Here is a 19,429-nt window from a genome sequence, read left to right as displayed (position 1 = left end):
ATCCTGCGGTGTATTTCTTGACTGCTAATTCATTTTCTATTGGTAGTCAATCCTTAAAGGCAGAAGCTATCCACCTCTTCAGTATCTTCACTGTCAGTTTTAAACCTGGTTGCTGTACCTGTTGTCATTAGTTTGGTTTTCTTTATATTTATCTGAAATCCAGTTTTTCATTCTGCTCCTTGACCTGATCTCCTGCTACTGGAGTTTGGAGAACATTTGCATTTTCAGCTGTCAGAGTGGTATTGTCAGCACAGGGCAGGTTATTGATGTTTCTTTCTCCAATCTTAAAACTACATTCATCTTCTTCCAATCAAGCTTCCCTTTATTTATATTCCATATATAGATTGAATTAAAAAGGGGAGAGTATACAGCCTTATCTCACTCCTTTGCAAATTTGAAGCCATTATGCTTTGCCATGTTCCATCTGGACTTTGTCTTCCTGACTATGTATAGTTTTCATATGAGGTCAGTTCTGGGATTCCCATTTTTCTAAGCACATTTGACATGATTGACACAATCAAAGGCCTTTCTATAATCAATGAAACACACACTGACTTCTTTTTGGCAGTCTTTGGCTTTCCCAATTATTCAGCATGCATCAGCAATAAAGTCTTGTGTTCCTTGGCCTTTTCTAAAGCCAGCTTAACATCTGGCATCACTTTCTCCATGTAGGGCTCTAATCTGTGTTGGGTGATCCCAATCATTATTTTGTTAGCATGTGAATTTAAGGATATTGTACAATAGTTTGCATACTCTGTTAAAGTCTTTCTGTGGTATTGGTATGTAGAATGATCTCTTCCAATCTGTCAGCCACTGTGTCATTCTCCAGATTTGCTGGCAGTTTGGTTAGAACTTTACAGATTTTATTTCTGTTGCTTGCCATATTTCTGTAGATATTCCACCACTTACTGTAGCCTTCTAACTTGGTAATGGAAGTGCTGATCTAACTTCATCTTCTAGTAATAGATTTTTTTTAAGTAGGGAATATCTTCTAAGATATCTTGAATGTTGACATTTCTTTGTACAGAATTTCACTATACTCTTTCCATCTTTGTTTGATCTTCTCTGAATCAGTTGCCATCTGTCTAGTGGCATCCTTAGCATACCAATTCGAGGTTGGAACCTTGTTCTGAATTCTGAGATTGTTTCGAAGACTTTCCTTGGTTTTCCCTGTCTGTTTCCATTTTGATGTCTTTATAGATGTTGCTGTAATACTGCTTCTTGTCTCTTCTAACAGCCCTCTGAAACTCTTTGTTGAGTTAATTTCTGAGAGCTTTGTCCTCTTGGCTTTGGCTTCTCTTCTCTTCTTGGCAATTTCTGTAGTTTGTTCAGATACCCAGTTTGCTTTCTTTTATTTCTTGATTTTTGGCAATCTCTTTTCACATTCATCCTTAACAGCTAATTTAAGTTCATTCCACACTTCCTCTGATTCCTGATCAGTGAGATTCAGGACTTCAGAGTGTTTTCTGATGTTATCCTTGAAAATGGTGGGTATATGCTCAAGATCATATTGTGGAAAGTGGTTGGCTTTCTTCCATTTTAGCTTAACTTGGAACTTGCATGTGAGCAATTTGTAATCTGTTCCACAGTAAGTCCCTGGCTACATCTTTGCTGTTATAAGTGAGCTCTTCTACCTCCTTCTATCAATAATATAGTCAATGATCTGCACTCTTGGCACCTGTTAATACATCACAAAATAGCATTTGCCTTTTTGATAGGTGCATCATACTGATCAAGATAAGGCTTTCGGGTAAGAGAAGGAATTTCTGCTCTGTTCAGTAGCTGACTGTCTTTTAAAGGCATACATAGATACATGTTAGCCTACCTGTTCATAGGAAGAAGCAGATATTTTCAGAGACATACCTGCCTGGAATATTTGTGAGATGCTGGGATGTTAGTACTAACATCTCTCTTTTGGAAATACTTATTCTAGCGTGAAGAAGACTTCATGAATATTTGTATTGAACCAGATGCAATCACTAGGGGAGACTATGTAAAAAGAGGGTGAGTACTAGAGAATCTGTCCTTATGTACCTTACCATATCCATACATTTCATTTATTTATTTGCTCTATCTTTGTGAATATTAGTAAGAAGTTTTTATTACAAGGAGTGATTAAAACAAAACAAAGATTCTGGAGTTTACCATCATAACCAAAATTCAGTGCAGGGACAGATTTATTTATTTATTTATTATTTGTTAGGCTTATAGCACACCTTCTCCAGAAGCTCAAGATATCGTTCCTCAAGATATCACTCAAGGAACTGACATGGCAGGGATTCCAGAAATGTTCTTAATTATTGTAGTGTAGAATAACAGGATCTCAAAAGTCCCTTCTTAACAGTTCTCTGGTTCCTTCCTTATTCCCATGGCCAGATCTACATTCCTTCACAGTTGATGTACAGAGCACTTCCACCTTCATTTTTATCCCTACAACAACAACTCTTTGGGATAGATTGGCCAGAAGTAGCCAGTGAATTTTCATAGCTGAGGATCACTTAGAACCCCAATCCTAGTCTAACATCTAAACTCTTAACATGGACTAATTATTGCAAAGGTGTGCCAGGTTATGTCAGCAGGGTAGAAGTTATTGGTAGTTAATTCCAGTTCTGATTTCCATAACATCTGTAAGGATGCTGATTTTAAATTTTGAGTACTTCCTTATGAGTGACTTGCAGACATTATACACCATATGCTGATGAATTGCTAAAAGCTACATGGGTTTTGGCAGAAGAAGGTCAAGTTTGTCTTCATGGATCTTATACAGTAAGTGGCCCAAGCAATTAGATTAAATGGCTAGTGAGAATATAGGGCCCCTAAATTGAAGGAAGTCACAACATCATTTTACTGTAGCAGGTCTTTTTTAGTAGATTTATTTGTTTACTTTCTTTGTAAGCTTTTATTACTGTTGTATAGTGCTGGTAATGTGTCATGATGTGTGAACATTGCTCCTGAGCCATCTTGTCTTCAATCTGCTTATCCTGTTAAGACATTCAGAGAGGGTCTGCTTCATGTTCCACCACCATGCAAGGTATGAAGCATGTGGACAAGAAAGCATTATGGAACATACTGCCCACAGAGATGTTTGGCTCCCTCACTCCTGGCATTTAAGAGAGCACTCAAAACCTCTTCGAAGGCAGAGCAGAAATAAGAGAATACAGCAGTTCTAAAGCTTAGAAATAGTGGGTGTTAATAATATCCATGCAGGTACCTTAAATATTGTATTCCTGTCTAATGGTAAATAGCTGTAGATATCAGATAGCTTTGAGAGTGATGGAAAGAGCCAGTTTGGTGTAGTGGTTACGGTGCTGGCCTAGAAACAGGGAGACTGAGTTCTAGGCTTGACTTAAGCATGAAAGCTGGCTGGGTGACTTTGGGCCAGTCGCTCTCTCTTAGCCCAACCCACTTCACAAGGTTGTTGTGGGGAAAACAGGAGGCAGGAGTATTAAGTATGTTTGCTACCTTGAGTCTACTATACACACAAACACATAAAAATATGGGATGAAAATATGATGATGGTGATGGAGATGGTGATGACATGGAAGTAGGGGCAGTGGGATGTCAGTTGAGGATATCATCCAAACTATCCTGCAAATGTAATATAATGTAGCATTTTGCAGATGGATTCAGGTACCTAAATTTTACAGTATCATAAATTTAAACAAATTGTTTGAAGACTTCATTCATAATGGGCATTATGTGAGGGCTGGGAATATGGAGCAGCAGAATGCTAGCAACGATTCAGAGAGTTGTCAAGAAACTGGCCATTTCTAGCTCAAACCCAAAATATTATAGATAAAAGGAAATTAAAATAAAATATTTAAAATAAAATATTCTGTATAGATCTCTAGTGAGAAGATTACACTTAGAAATAAGCAGCAAGTAGCCAGCAGAAGCTTCTGAGGAATCATCATCACTGGAAAATTGTCAGCTCATCCTAGGTCTTACGGACATATGGGTTAGATCCAAATGTGGGACTCATGGAAGTGGACTTTCCTGCCTTGTCCTCCAGTTCTATGGAAGCTACCCAAAGAGCAGCTCCCAAGCCCATTAGGTCAACTTCAGCTCATCAAACCCTTTCTGAAAAGCCTTTTTCAGCAAGAACAGTTTTCAAATGTAGAGTCAATAGCAAGTGGGTGTGAGAGATATTGGAGTCAGTCTTTGAATCTGTTCATGCAGCCTTGATGGGCTGAGTTGCGCAGCTGGTTCACCAGCTGTCTGAGCAGGTAATGAAGCCGTGATCAGGAGCTGGATGGGATGCTCACATATAGAGGCAATTAAGCAAAGACAGAAAGAGGTCAAGCTAGAACCAATACCAACCAAATAACATTAAGGAAACGCAGTGCTTAGGTAAACCTTTGATATAAGAAACTATTATATTTCATTTTTGTATGTGTTCCTGCAATAACGTAAGATGGTATCTTTGAATACACATCACATGGAAAAGAAAATTGTGGGTAAGAATAAAGTAGAAGTCAGTGTTTTGCCTTGATTTCCAGAACCTTCTCATTAAAAAATATTCAGCAATAGAGCAACAAGATATGTACAACTCTGAAATGTAAACACAACTAAGAAAACTGAAAGTTGCTTCACATAGACATTTTTCATACAGATAATAATAAAGATATTGCTGGAAGTGTGCACTGTTAACGTATAAGAGCAACTGCTGGTGCCTTTAACCAGGCAAGTGTACTGGCTTCTAAATCTGGAATTTTTCAGTGATAGCATTCAGTGGCATGGCACAGATGATGATTTAAAGTTTCATAAACCATGGTTTTATGTAACCATGGAGAATAATCAGGACTAATGATATGCCAAACCTCTACAAACCCCTAATTAGAAACGATTAACACACTTTCCTGTCATGTATATTTTCTTCCTAACTTTTTAAAGCTGGAGCTTCCCCATTACGTTCAGTTAGGATATTTGCACCCACGCCATGTGGGAGGGTGAGAAAATAAGTTTTGACCCCACCCCCCAGCTTTTAAAGCTATGGTTTCTTCCATAGCCTCCCATCAGTATACTTAGGCAGCCCAAAGGGAACATGTGTAACAGTTTTAAGGGATAGATGAACCCTGCGTATGAGCTAAAGTTCAGGTAATTTAAAGGACGAAAGATTGAGAAGGGCTGCTAAACCCACCCAAAATGTACCAGGGTGAAACTTCAGTGTAAGGCTGCGCACAGATACCCCAAGCCTGTACCAGTTGTGGCAATTCCCAGGACTAATTTATTGACTGGATGAGAGTACATTAAAAAGAAATCAAGAGCTAGTGTGGTATTTATAGCTCAAGTGTTGTTCTTGGATCACACAGATTAGGTTCAAACCTTACAGGCACAAAGCTCCCTGTAGGCATTTCCTCTCTCAGAAATATTTGCATGAACACCACATATGCCTCAGATCTTTGGAAGAAGGGGTAATGTAAAAATGTTATACTGTGTTGTAGTGTAATGTAAAAATGGTTAACTTCACTTGATATTAGAAAGGCTGCATGCATTTACCATCTGCTTTTGAAGTTTTTTCCAGCTCTTGGATTCCCTTTGCTATTGTCATACTTTAAAGCAGTGTTTCTCAACGTTGGCAACTTGAAGATGTGTGGACTTCAACTCCCAGAGTCCACATATCTTCAAGTTGCCAAGGTTGAGAAACACTGCTTTAAAGCATAGACATAAATATTTCCTGTGTTCCTCTTGTTTTGCACAGAAGCCAAAAGATGCAAGACCCCCACTTGTGTCCTGAAGGAAGTCAATGTCTTCAGGCTAGCAAGTGCATTTTGCAGCTTCCAGAGGTGAGAAATCAAATGTTAAGAAAAACATAGGTGTTTTTTTAAAATGCCCTGATGCACATAGCAGATTTTATTCTCTCCCACCTTAGAAAGAATGGTTTTCCTTCTTTCTGTGTAAAGAGACAGAAAAGATAGATCTGAGTTTTGCTTAAGTGAGCTTTGAACCAGATTCTGATGTCTGTCTGTGAGATCATTGTGGACTGAGCCAGTCTGATTGGCCACCATTCATATCCTTGTCATTGGTAACTACCTTTTTATATATGTACATATGTATAACGTAAGGGCCATTGACTACATCCAATTTGATCCTTTTACCATGATCTCTATACATGTAAGAAATTCCTAAGGTTAGAAAGATCCCTAAACAGACTATTGTATTATCAACAGTTATGTATTAGGTAGTATGTAGGCACAAGGATTTATACTCAGATATATTGGGCATTATCATCCTTGCATAGCAATTATAATTTTCTTAAAATATTAATTTCTCTCACTGGCTGGGTTTCCTATCACACCAAGTCCTGACAAAGTGTATTTGGGTTTTGGCATGGAATGTCATGTAAATCCAGCCAAGTTGTGGCTTATTCAAGACACTGTGATTAAGAAAACGATAGCGTACTGTGAAACGTGAACCTAGAAAATGTAAGAAAATGCTTAGTTGGCAATATGACTGAGCTGTAATTGGGGACATTATCACACATGGGATATGAATGTCAGATCTTCATTGTATGCCCTGGGACTCCAGAATTCTAAGGAAAACCACTGCCAAGACAAAGCTTGAGGCAACATGTCTGCTTTGTTGTCCTGTTGTGTGAAGATCTCTTAATATCTTCATGTCTGTAGGATACAGAAGGCTCTTTGGCTATAGACAATGAGGAGTATGAAGCAATGACAGTGGAAGTGAAGCTGTTGCCCAGGAAACTCCTTTTCTTCTGTGATGCCAGAAAAAAAGTAGAAACGCTTCAAGGTGTATTGTAATCAAAGCAGCTGTGAGCTGTGCATCTCAAAAACAGTTACTTTACATCCTGGCTATTATTCCAGAATTATTTCAAATGAACTGCAGCCAATACAGATGCCAAAGGAGATACATCTAAAAGATCTCTGAAATAAAGAGTTGAGTTGGATAATTGCCTGAACTGTTTAATGAACTGCATCTGAAGACTACACATCTTTCCTTCAGTTATAATGAAAGCCTTTGTTTTCCAAACTATGCAAGGCTGAAATTGAGCTGCAGAAGTATTGAGTTCCTTATTGAGGAAGAAGGGCTAAGGTGGAAACAGTCCTTCGTTTTTCTTTTGGGTACAGTTATTTCACCAAGGAATGATTTCCCAAATGCCTCTGTGGCAGGTGTTTTCTAGTTAAACACTTTTGGACATAAACATGTTTGTATGCCTGCATATGTATTTCAAGTTATTGAACATGTTCCTACTTTCTCTCATTTTGCTTCCCTTCCTGTTTAAGTAGTTAAGGGGTGGATATCCCATCAGCTTCATGCACCTGTTCTTAGAAAAGTGATGAAAATTAAGAGATGTCTCTAGGAAAAGTATTTAAAATGTAATCACTTAAATTGTGATCAGTGAACCATCAGACCAGAGCCCAGCTGCTTGACTGGCAGCCTTTCTCTGGTATTGAGCACACGTTATTCTACTCTTCTTCTCCAAGAGGAGGAGATGATGATGATGAAGAAAAAAGGATCAAATCTGGAAATTTTCGTATCGTATGCAAAAGACCCATCATCTCTGCTCCCATCAAGCTTCTAACACCTAGCATTTGACAAAGGAGATCTCTCGAGGCATACAAGCCACCTGAATGTGGAAAAATTCTGGAGTTTTGTTTGCACTGAGAACAAAATGAAGCAGTTTATTTCATGTTTTGAATGTTCTTACACGCCACGGTTCGTTTTTTCAAAAAATGCCTCCAGTCAGCTATGGGGACTCAGTGCATTAATCAATAAAACAACTGGCAATTTTCCTATTGCCACTGGGTGAAGCTAATTGAGAGGAGGGAATTATCTTCCTATTTACCTGTTAGAGAAGTTTATTTTCCATTTTTAATGGTTTGCTATGAGGAGTTAGGGTTGTCCTGTAATGTTGCCCCATATGTTGTGCGTCTGTTCTTGTTTACATAGAATTCCAAATACAAAATAATGCACAGCATGTGTATAGTGTTACTTTGCTATTCAGTTTTCAAGTTACCAAATACTAAACATGTTGCTTTGTTGAGCTTTAAAGACAGGGCCAAATGTAAAAAATTGTGTATTGTACAAGCATGAACATTAAGAAGCCATAAATCAATAGCTAGAGAAGTGTTAAGTTGTTCATGAGCTGGGTTGAAATGAATCCATGATTAAATATTGTTTCTTTGATGGGCTGAGGTTCTATAGCTGGCACTCATTAACTACTGCTTTGTCTGCTGTTTTTTTTTTAATTAAATAAAAAATAATTGCCCTGTCTGTGTTTTATTTTTGGGGGGAGGGGGGAAGGACAATACATAATACTGGGCATGGAATGTCACCCAACCGATTTTTGTGGCTATCTGAAAAAAAAGGTTGAAAAAGTGGGTTGAAAAAGTGACTTATTTTGACTTTGCATTGCTTCCTGTGGTAGAACACAGAAAAACCATGTTTTGTTCTATTATAACTGGATGTTTGGAATATTTTGATGGAATATTCCAGGTTAAGTTATTTTGAGTTTGGGTTTCTTGTACAACCCTAGAAATCAGCATCCTGGCCATAAAAAGAACTGTAAATATAATCTGCTAATGTCTAAGGGACATGACAATTATACCCTACCATCAAATAATTTAAAAGTCCTTAAAACCCAAGTGGTAAAGAGGGAGACCAAATATTGAGTTATGGAGTTTCACATGATCCATCACGCTTTTTTAAATAATCAGCCAGCACAAAGGATATCTGTGTTAAAAGTGAGTTTTAATACGGTAAAAAAGACCATTATAGTATGTACACAAGTCCTTTTCTGGGCTCTACATTAGCAATGAAATCCACAAAGTTAGTGCTCTCTCTCTCACTGAGAGAAGCCACTGGTATAGTTTAAAGGAAAAGTGCTCAGTCACAAGTTAGCGAGAGGGTCCTAGCTGCCCATCAAGTCATATTCACTCTTAGCATGTTTTCAAAATGAAGTTTATACACTTGAGTTAATTGAAAACAGGTGGAATATCACAGTTATTATGCAACAAGTTATATATGTTCTTTTCATAGGAGGAGGAGGAGATCCTCTCCTCAATACTCCAGAGGTTATTTAGTTCTTTTTTTTCAAGAAAAAATTGGACAGTCACACACTTAAGCCTAAACCATACCTTAAATTTACACAGCTAATGGTGGACATATATTGGAGCTTTCTCAGCCTAAAGGTTACATGATGAAAATCTGCCCTCCCGTGGGACTGCCTGGTGGGCCATAGTGGCCAGCGATACGCCATCCCTGGAGTCTTTTAAGCCTTGCAGAGATTCACAACACCCCCGTAGCTCCTTAAACCATCCCCAACAGGAAAAAAACCCAATACAATTGTGGGCAGGTTGGAGTTTTTAAGGGGTGCACCAGAAATATCTGCAAGGCTTAAGGCTGATTCCCCCCTTTAAAACCACTCAACCACCCTGACAAAAAAGGGCCCCCAAATGGCACTAGGTGGTGTGCTAGTCCTCCCCTCTGAGTTGTTAGGAAAATAATGGTGGGAGGTCCCACTGGCATTTCTCTGAGCATCCTAACTGTACTGGAAAAAGGCAGGCAGCTATATTTTCCACCCTGTGTCACCAACAGTAACTTCTGAACAGTGGTGCTGGAATTTACTTAGTTTACACTTAGGCAGTTTCTCTTCCACTGTGCTACAACTACTTTTGAGGGGGAAGAAGCAAGCTTCTTTTAAAAAGACAGGCAGAAACCACCACAACCTTATTGTATTTAATAGTTTCCTGTGCAACACATAATTTGCTGGTTGTAGCTGATTCCCTTTGTCATTTAGATCAAGGAGGCAGACATATGTATATAATATCATGTTCTGTTTGTTGCACAAAGTTAGTATGACCTTACAAGTAAATCCATCAACTGTTTTTCACAGGAATAAGTCACTCTATTAACTTACAGATGAAATTTTGGCTTGCTTCACCTCTGATTTCCATGGGTGTGAAGAGCCAACCTTTTACGTTCCCTGCAAGTCCTAGCAACATACAGCATTCTTTTAAGGACGAATTAATCTATTCAGCTGCTATTTTGTCAAATGACCTACGTGTATGTGTGTGAATTGCCCAGTGCTAGGAAATATACTTATAAAAAGAATAAACATACAGGCTATGTAAAATTGGTACTAGGGAGTGGTTATGGCCCAAATGTTTGTTTTTTTAAAAGTGGCTCAGTGCCAAAGTGTTCTTCTAGAACTTTAACTTTCTGCTATTAAATAAAGGGCTGGAAAAATATTTAGAACGATCTCACAGGCAAGAGAGTGTGTGTTGCAAGCTCTGTATTAAATAGTAATTTCTGCCTCATCTGTATTTATGCAGAAACTGCACCTTTAATTCTGTACAGTAGGGGGAACATCAGCAATCCATTCGCTGTACCTGTGTGTAAATACCAGATTCTCTAAGGGCCTATCCTTATAGAGGCAAAACAGAACCCTAAGTGTAGCATCAATTAGGTCTGGCAGAATTCCAGTCTTTGCAAAAATATAAAAACATTACATCAGAAAGACCCCTTTCCACTGAGCAACCCAATGTACAATGGGCCCAAAATAGTGAAGAGGAGGTTGCAGCTGACCCCAGACCTGCCCCCGCAAGCTTTGTCCAAGGCAGGCTTTTCAAGTTAAGAGAATTTGAATCACATTAATCATCACTAGGCAACCTGGTCTTAAGAAGTCTCTTCAGCTGTTGTATTCAAGATGAAAGCTGTATTTCAAAGCTGCCTTTGATTAGATGGAGGCCTATCTAGTTCACTTTACAGTGAATTTATTATACAGCGGTATAATGCTGGGGGTGCAAACTGACCATGTTTTCCTAAATGTGGGCAAAGGAACTAACAATGCTAAGATCATCATTGAGGAAACTGAATAGTAACCATTGGCTTGGGCAAATAGCACCTGGCAAAAATAATCACAGTGGCATATTTCCTGTAGATGCCACAAAAGTGCTCTTCCCAAACTCACAAGGCAGGCAGGCAGGCAAAAGAAAGAGGCACGCACAGCTTCACACATCCAAGGATCAGACTTTTCCTTCTAGCAAAACCAAAAAAGTTCATTTCCAAAGTGTAATTCAAACACTCGTAGGCAAATGTCGTCTTGCTCTTCCCAGGGCTAATACTATACAAACTATGGCTGAAACATTTTACAAAAACCTTGGGGAGATCATCTGTTTTCATTTCCATCCTGAATCCCTCCCCGTGTAAAGGACGCAAATAGCTTGAAACATGGTGCCAAAATCCAGCAGCTAGAAGACTAAACTTCAGTAGCAAAATTTCAGACTAGTGCTTTTGGAGGGGCGGTGGTGGTTTAAAGGTTTCAATAAAGAATACAAAAAAATAATACCAGTGAAAATCTGCTATTCTACTAGTGAACTTTCATAAACTGTCTTGGAGAGCAGGGAGGCAAAATGCAGGTCATGGCCTATAGACCGGTGTTTCTCAACCTTGGCAACTTGAAGATGGGTGGACTTCAACTCCCAGAATTGGCTGGCTGGGGAATTCTGGCAGGTGAAGTCCACCCATCTTCAAGCTGCCATGGTTGAGAAACACCGGTCTATAGGTTACTCACCTCTACCTAAATATCTATAGTATGTAGAAGTGATTTTGAGCCCTCCAGATTACAGAATTAGGCATCATGAGCAGAGTTTCAATGCTATTTAAAAAGTCAAGCAGCAAGAACCTTGGGAGGTCTCAGGGGCAGGTAGGCCTCCTGCATACTTCATGCTTGCTCTCCTCTGTTTCTAGGAAAAGCCAAGCTAAATTATGCAGAGTAATAAATACTGTTTGTTGTACTTATTAATTTGGCAATCATTTTGCTGCAGCAGAAATCTCTCAGCTGCAACCAGAATGCCATCACATATCCCACTACTCTGGCTAGTTAGGTTGTAAGAGAGCGAAGGGAAAGGAATTACAGGAGAAAAAAAATCGATATTTCCCATCAAAGGTCCTATACCCCTGTGGTGATTTCTTTCATTTCATCAGCCATCCCCACTTGGAGCCCTCTTGAGTGTGCAAGACCTCAGCCCAACGCTCCATTCAGCAGGGAGGCCCCAGGTTAGGAAAAGCCGCTGCACTGCAAACATTTCCTCTGTATTTTTTCTAAATATGCCACTCTCTTTTGCCACAACATCAAAGATTTTCTGCTTTTCCATGATCTCAACTCTGCTTCCTCTGAAGGAAGCAGCAGAGGAATGAAGTGCTGTGTCTTTAAGAAATGATAAAATATTTATGTCCATTGGAACAGGAAACTGCTTGTGCTTTCAAAGCAAGGAAATAAAACATTGCCTGTAAGATGAGACATTCTTCTGTGTCCCATTTAACAGCTGGACAAATAGATTGTAAAGGTGCCCAGTGAGTGAGGTGTAGCTTATGACAGATGGTTAGGACAATCACGCCCAATCCTGTCCCTATATCTTGCCAACTTTTTCTTCTTTTTTGCTAGCGCAGCTGCTCTATCTTTAGCAGCAGCAACCCATTTCATTCAGTTTAAATAGTGCAGCTTCTTGTAGCATGCCCATGAATGCATCAAATTTTCATCTGCTGAATTTCTAGCCATCAAGCTAGTATCAGCAGAGCAGAGCCAGTTTCAGTTGCTCCTTCTAACATGTTCTGTATCTGAGATATAGTTATTCATTGCATGTATTGATGGACAACACCATGCCTATAGTGTAATAAAGAAACACCGAAGACAACTCAGTCTGATTGCTTCTATTCTCTTTTCCATGGGTAATCTATAGAAATGTTTCTCAATCTTGGCATTTCTACATGTGCAGAAATTCCTCAGCCAACAGAGCCATTGCTGGAAACCCTGATGTACAGGATTCTCATTCTGGGCCTCCCTAGCTCCAAGCATGATATTCCTGTGGCATGTACGCTGTGGCAGCTTAGCAAAACAAGAAGCAAAGATACCAATTTAAAAGTTTGTTCAGTGTACAAATCCCATATACAGCACAAAGGACACCAAGAGGATCAAACTTAGCATCTAATTACAGAGAATCATTTGCTCAATACACAGCTTAATGCCTTCTAATTCTTACCTTCCATTCTATAAAATAAGTTATTTAAAACCATATATTGGAAGACCCACCCCCTACAGACGAGACAAATATGAGGTAGGAAAAAAGGGTTAAACATGGAATGAAGGTTTTCCTTCCATATTGAACAAGGTGATGCTTTGTGGATTCATTAATCGAATCCATCCATCAACCAACCTACTCTTAGCATTCTTGCTTTTTTAGTTTTTTAAACAATCACTCTCTAAAATAAATTAGAACTATGCAGCAAAACATCAGAAGATGACTACAAACTTCTAAAAAGCAAGCAAGAACGCAACTTATTAAAGACAGTAGCTAGCGTAAATTATAAAGTACTATTCAGCCAAAGGTGACAGGAAACCGAAAGATACATCTAGTCAACCCAACTCTCCTTCCAAAGCAAAAAAAGACTCTACAGTCAAAATCATCTATTTGGAAGAGCAAGAAAATTCACTCTATGTAAGAATCAGATGCTACAGTAACAGGCCACCAATTGAGTCTAACTGGAATTTAGCAAAGATGTCAGGGCCAACAGTACTAGACCAGTCCAAGAACCCAACATCCATGACTTCCTCAGCGATCTGGAAGGAGGCCTTTATTAGTCTTTCCCCTGTGACATGCCCCAAACGTTACAACAGCAGCACCACTTCTGCTACAAAGGAAGGGATAGTGGGGGAACATATTGAATGTAATATTGAATGTATCATAAAATTCCTAATAGACAACAGCTGAAATGACTAAGCAAGGGAGAACAGGTGGAGAACCTGAGGCCACCAGGTGAGTATTCCTAACCTATGATTAAAGCTGCAAAGAGCCCTACAAGCTTGGGTTTCAGCTAGAAGCTGAAGAAACAGACTAGGCTCTCAGAAATTTATATGTGCTCTTGATGATGGCTAGATCATGGTATCCATCATTAAGGGCATAAGGCACTGGAGTGATCATCACTCCTTACTATTTTTACTTGTCTTTTTTTCAATATTATCCTATTATCACTCCAGTAGAGATTTGCAAATACAGGCATAGGTCCTATTAGAAACCTAGATACTCCATAGCGTAACAGAAGACAAATTCCAGTGTATCAGAACAACTGCTACCCAGGAAGTAAGACAGATCAAATTAACAGGATGGCAGATAGGGCCCATTGTAATTACAGGTAGCAGAAGCAGAAACAATGCAGACTAAGTCAACAGCCACAAATTCTGCAAACTGCTTCGGGAACTGAGATATGAGGTTACTTGCATTGTTTTCAGATGAGATCTTGTGACACTGGATCTTCCCTCTTAACCAAAGAATAACTGATCCTAACTGTTACTCAGCTGGGACAAGCAAAGACCTTTTTCTCAAAATGGATCTATAAAACAGTAACAAAGCTAGGAGGAAAAAAAACATAATTCAAAGTGAGGGTTTTTAAAATTATTACTTTTGAAGCAGCGGGAGAAAAAGCTGTCCCCTACAACTTGTCCTCCTTGTGCCAAGGCAAAAACTGAACATACATGTTGGCCATAATTGAACTGAATCATATGGAAAGCACATGCATGTCTGTACATGCATAAGGTAAGGAAGAGGAATTATGTCACAGGAAAACAAAAATGCCTTTAGGGATTTTTGGAATTGGAAGATCTGTCACCTACAGGATGTTACGAAGGCTCAAGCAGCATGAAAATTTCACATTGGTCCCCAGAGAATAAAGTGCTTTTCCCATCCACCCATCCAAATTCCCAGCCAATATATGTGATTTAGTCTCTCAGAAGAACTGTATGCTGGGTTGTTTAGAAGCAGGTGGGGTAGAAGATAATGAAGCAGACTATCCCTTTTACAGAACTCACAGAAAGCATGGCTGGCCAATCTATTGTGGATAGAAAAAATGATACCTTCTTTAAGATCCATTTGAAAACAATTATTAACAGGATAAAAATAAATAACACTTTCTGTAGAGTGCTCCCTTAAATAAAAGGCAATATGTCACAATATGAGTTGTGGCAAGTTCCACCAGTTCATCCTGTAGTCTTTTAACAGTTGTTGCCATCCACTCACATGTGAATTCTGCATCTCTCACCCTTCCAGCACCCACCACTTCTAAGTACAACAAGGGTTATCAATGACCAGCATGACATCAATGCCATAGACTTCCAGGAGGTCCATGAGGAAGCTACGGTCACCTTGAGGGTCCAAGCCCATTCCACGGGCATGGTCAGCTGTCAATGTCTTGTCCTGGCTGGCTGATACCTCCATCAATGTCTGAAATATCCGGTTGTTCTGCTCCATGAAGAACCTTAGAGATAATGTGAAATGGAGACGCGTGAAGATGTGCAAAGCCCAAAGGCATTCTGATCTCCAAGCCCATGACTGGGTATTGCTCATCTTCCATTACCCCAGTTAAAAGATATTTGGAAAGATTCAGCTGGCCAGGAGTTAAGCTGGCAATGACTTAAAGCTGACCACAATCCATCTGTCCTGTACAGGAAATAGCCTCCTGAGAATATACTGTTCAACAAGTTTCTACAAAACACCTTCCCTGAAGTTCCGCATCTTCTTACAAGGTGCTTCTTCAAGAATTCTAATTCAAACATTGGACACCTGTCTGAACCAATTGATGATTGTCTAGACAGATCTCTTTTTGCTTCTCTGAGGTTTTTTTGATGATGTCCTTCATTTCTTTTTGCATCTACAGCCTCCCATTACATCAGAAGTAAGCCCATCTACTGGCCATGGCTAGTATAATGTACACTCAGACATGTTCTTTTGCTGTAAACCAGACTCTCTGTCCCACTTCACCTTTTAAAATGGTTAATTTAAAACATTAGGCATATAAAAGTTGGCATGTTGCAAAGCAAAACACTAGCTCCTAGCATCATACACCTTTTCAGAAATGGGCCCTAAATAGGTTGCACTGGGATAGTAGAGAGCATCCTGAGGAGCTAATTCACCTTCTGATGAGTGTTACTCATTGTGACAGCCATTTTGTTAGTGAACCCACCACATGGTCTCAAAATTCAAAACTACTCTTAACCCAGTTGTGCAATTTGCCATTCAGGTTAATATTATCATGCCACTACTTTTCCAGGCTTGTGAGCTACTATGGAGAGATTGTCCACCTAACTTTAAACCATGCAGCCATTGACTTTGGCTAACAAACACTCTCAAGAGTTTTCTTTGCCATCCTTCTTTATTTTATTTATTTCCTTGCAGATGCTGAAGGCATAATATTTCAAACTCAGGGTGAGTTTTACAGCTTAGTTTTAGTTTCAATTTCCACTGCCCCACCAACAGCATAAACTATAGCTATTGCTACAACCTGCTTACAGAATTTGCAATATAGCTTTGAGGGCTCAGATTTTAAGCTGGCCATCAGAGTGGTAGATCTTTACTTCTGTCCCACTCTGGCATGCTGTAATGCTTCCATGAATATGTGGCCCCATGAAATGTGGTTTCCCTAATGGCTACTGAGACTTGCAAAAGTCCATGAGAAAACTACATTTCTCAGGGGCAGCTGCCCCACACTGTGTAGGTATGTATGGAGGGAACCTCCACCTAACCCCATCATCACTGAAGATCCAAGTGCAGTTAGGTAATGAGGTAGGAGGAGGCTTACATAGGATGAGAAAGGGGAATCGGGGGAAATAATCAAGCTCTAAATAATCACAGTCTAAATTCACAGAGTGGCTTGGAAATATCTCAACCTTAGCTCATCACTAGCTTCAAATAGTGCTCTGAGGAATCCCAACCGAACAACTTACAAGATGAAGAGGTCCTCTTCACAAGAACTACAGTCACCATCTACTTCCTGGGAGTACATCAGCATCTGTCTGAATGAGGGAAACATATGTACTCATCACATCAAGATTGCCAGATCCCCAATTGGTGCCCTACAGCAATCCAAACAAAATATCCACAACCTGACCCAATACTTCTTGGACATGCTATCCATGGCATCACTGCCACACCAAAGTGAACATTTGGTCAGAGCCTGCAGTCAGGGAAAGCTAAGTTTAGACAACAGACTTTTCTTAATCTCAATTATTTTGTGGCATTTTAAAAAAGGATTTTTGTATTCAGATTTAATGAGTGGAGCCTTCCCTGTGATTCTGCATAAACATGCTAGAAAGAAATGACCAGAAATCTGGAACAATTCAGAACTAAAGCAGAGGCTTATATTCAAGCTTCCCATAAAACTTGGGGAGAAGTCCCTAGCCAATTTCTGGTGCTACCTCTGATCATTAAGTCTCTGGTACTTCTCCTTGTCTGCGCTGTTGATCTTCAGGAGTGGTTGTAGATGCTCATGGTGTGTCTTTACATTCTGGTTATCCACATAGACATCATAGAGATCCTGCTTCTCTTCAAAGATTTTCTCTGTTGTGCCTGGTGAAAAAAGCACAAGAGAATGGGTTGGATTGAAACTAAGTCAGATGCACTTGGGTTTTCCATCAAACTCAATGAGATGTCGACACTTAAATACAAACATCTATAGTGCAGAATGCGCTGCAGTTTCATTTACATTTCAGCCTCCAAGGCTGCTGGTAGCAGATGGTGTGATGGCATCAACGGAATGGGCAGGCCCAAATGTTTAGTGTGTATTGGGGACAAGGGGCTTTAAGGGTCAAATGGTTGCTGCAAGTCTTTCAGAAGCTTAACACACATATTTTGATTATTTTGACTAAAGAACTAGGCAAAATCAAACCATGAAAAAACAGCTGTTGAAACCCTCTTGGGTCTGGAGAAAATGGCTGGGGACAGCCTACATCTTGCTATAGTATATGGGGGCTTCCCCAATATGGTGTACTGCTTGTTAAATACTTCCTCTGTGGAAGTGGTAGGGTTTTTCCAAATACAGAACAAGATCTTTAATATTGAAGTATGCTGAATGTATAAATATTTGATGTAAAATTGTTGGAAGCCCAACTTCTGCAGCAGCCAAACTGATCCCAGGTAGGACAAATCCAGTAAGGACATAAATCTGGAATGTTACATACTTACAGGCCACATATGATACTTCAGTCTCCAACATTTCAATGTCGGCTACATTGACGTAGAAAAACGGCTTAGACTCTGGGACGGTCCCACCAATGCCAGGCAAGGAGACGTTGGCAAGGCAGCAGCAGCAATAAACTACAGGCATGAACAGGAGGAAACCAGCAAGGCATAAGACAGGCAATGGAACTTCCACAACTCCTTTGAGAACCTGGGAGGAAGCCTCTCACAAGAGGAAATGTCCCTAGCCAGATCAACCAAATGATATCCAGGAAATCAAAAAATGTTCATTGAATGCCCTTGGAAAAACAGGGGAGCTCCAAATGCATTTATGAATAAAGACGCAAAGACCAACTTTTCTTTTTCTAAAATTGTTCATTGTTTGTTTTTCTACTTTTTCATGGAGGCCTTCACCTGTTTCAGGGTAAGAACATCAACCCAGTAAGACTTAATGTGCATGCATGCTGTGGACTCGCTGGAAAACAGGCTATTTACTTTTCTCTACCCCGCACCCACATATTCCTGTACACCCCAGGAACTCAGGAAGCAATGGTGTGAGTTTGCCAATAATATAATTTTTTAAAGTATGAACTGAGAATGTAATGAATAGTTAATGTGCCAGACAGATTTGGGTTGCAGAAGTTCAAGTCCCCACCCAACCGTAGAGCTCGCTGGATGACTTTGGGCTAATCCATCTCTCTCAGCCCAACCTAACTTACAGGGCTCTTGCTGTGGAGAAAAACTTTGGGGAGGCCCTCCTCCATGCCATTTTAAGCACTTGAGAGCAAAGGGACAATATAAACACAACATAATTCAAATAAAAAAACATTAAAATGGTGTAAGTTAAAATTCACACCATCAGCATCTAAAAATACTAGATAACATTGTTTTCCACTTATAAAACATACGAGTTGAGGGTTAGTCGGGATATTACAAAAAACCCAAAGAGAAACCATATATGCTTTTCTCTGAAAATCTGCATCGGAACACACATGTAAAAGTTTGTGCGGTTGAAGGTGGAATATCCTGTCTTTGGCAAATGAACTTCTCTTATAGGAAAAGATTTCATGAAACAGTAATTAAAATGGCCGCAGACTACTACAATTTTGCCTGCAAGTTAGTAGCTGTCCTTAAAAATGCTCTCTCTCTCTCTTAAATTCTTGTAATCTGAAATGAGAGAAAGATTGATGCTTCTCTTTGTTGCCTGATTTTGTAACTAAGATCACATACTCTACCCCTCTTCATACCTCTGTAGCAGACCACACCGACAGGAGGTGGAGAAAATATCAAAATGCGTTTGCGAAGCAAGGCAAACTTCCAGAGTGTCAGGATCTGCTCGCCAAAGAACTTGATGAACTGAGACATACAGCCTGCAGGGTGTGTGATCTGTAACCAAAGGAAACAGCAAGGAACCAATGACGAAGCAGAAACAAGAGCGCTGTGATGGGGAGTGAGTGGGC

The 19,429-nt window shown here is 39.7% G+C and overlaps 2 protein-coding genes across 3 annotated transcripts in view; one reads left to right on the top strand and one right to left on the bottom strand.

The window, feature by feature from the left end:
• Positions 1-8,195, top strand: part of AGK (acylglycerol kinase) — a 41,389-nt gene extending 33,194 nt beyond the window's left edge. The window contains exons 13-15 of one of the 2 annotated variants that reach the window (XM_063308999.1): positions 1,934-2,004; positions 5,705-5,786; positions 6,627-8,195. In XM_063308999.1, the coding sequence (XP_063165069.1) occupies positions 1,934-2,004; positions 5,705-5,786; positions 6,627-6,761 (288 nt within the window). In that variant the 3' untranslated portion in view covers positions 6,762-8,195. Of the gene's footprint in view, positions 1-1,933; positions 2,005-5,701; positions 5,787-6,626 lie in introns of both variants that reach the window. The other variant, XM_063308998.1, reaches the window with a different exon arrangement.
• Positions 8,196-8,693: 498 nt separating this feature from the next.
• Positions 8,694-19,429, bottom strand: part of DENND11 (DENN domain containing 11) — a 32,718-nt gene continuing 21,982 nt past the window's right edge. The window contains exons 5-9 of the mRNA XM_063308997.1: positions 19,217-19,355; positions 17,976-18,107; positions 17,210-17,360; positions 16,739-16,807; positions 8,694-15,273 (exon numbers count right to left, since the gene is read on the bottom strand). Of these exons, the coding sequence (XP_063165067.1) occupies positions 15,078-15,273; positions 16,739-16,807; positions 17,210-17,360; positions 17,976-18,107; positions 19,217-19,355 (687 nt within the window). The 3' untranslated portion in view covers positions 8,694-15,077. The remainder of the gene's footprint in view (positions 15,274-16,738; positions 16,808-17,209; positions 17,361-17,975; positions 18,108-19,216; positions 19,356-19,429) is intronic.

This window comes from Candoia aspera, chromosome 7 (assembly GCF_035149785.1).
Source record: "Candoia aspera isolate rCanAsp1 chromosome 7, rCanAsp1.hap2, whole genome shotgun sequence".
Taxonomy (NCBI): domain Eukaryota; kingdom Metazoa; phylum Chordata; class Lepidosauria; order Squamata; family Boidae; genus Candoia; species Candoia aspera.
Note: the sequence above shows the minus strand (reverse complement) of the source record. Positions and strands in the feature narration are given on the sequence as shown.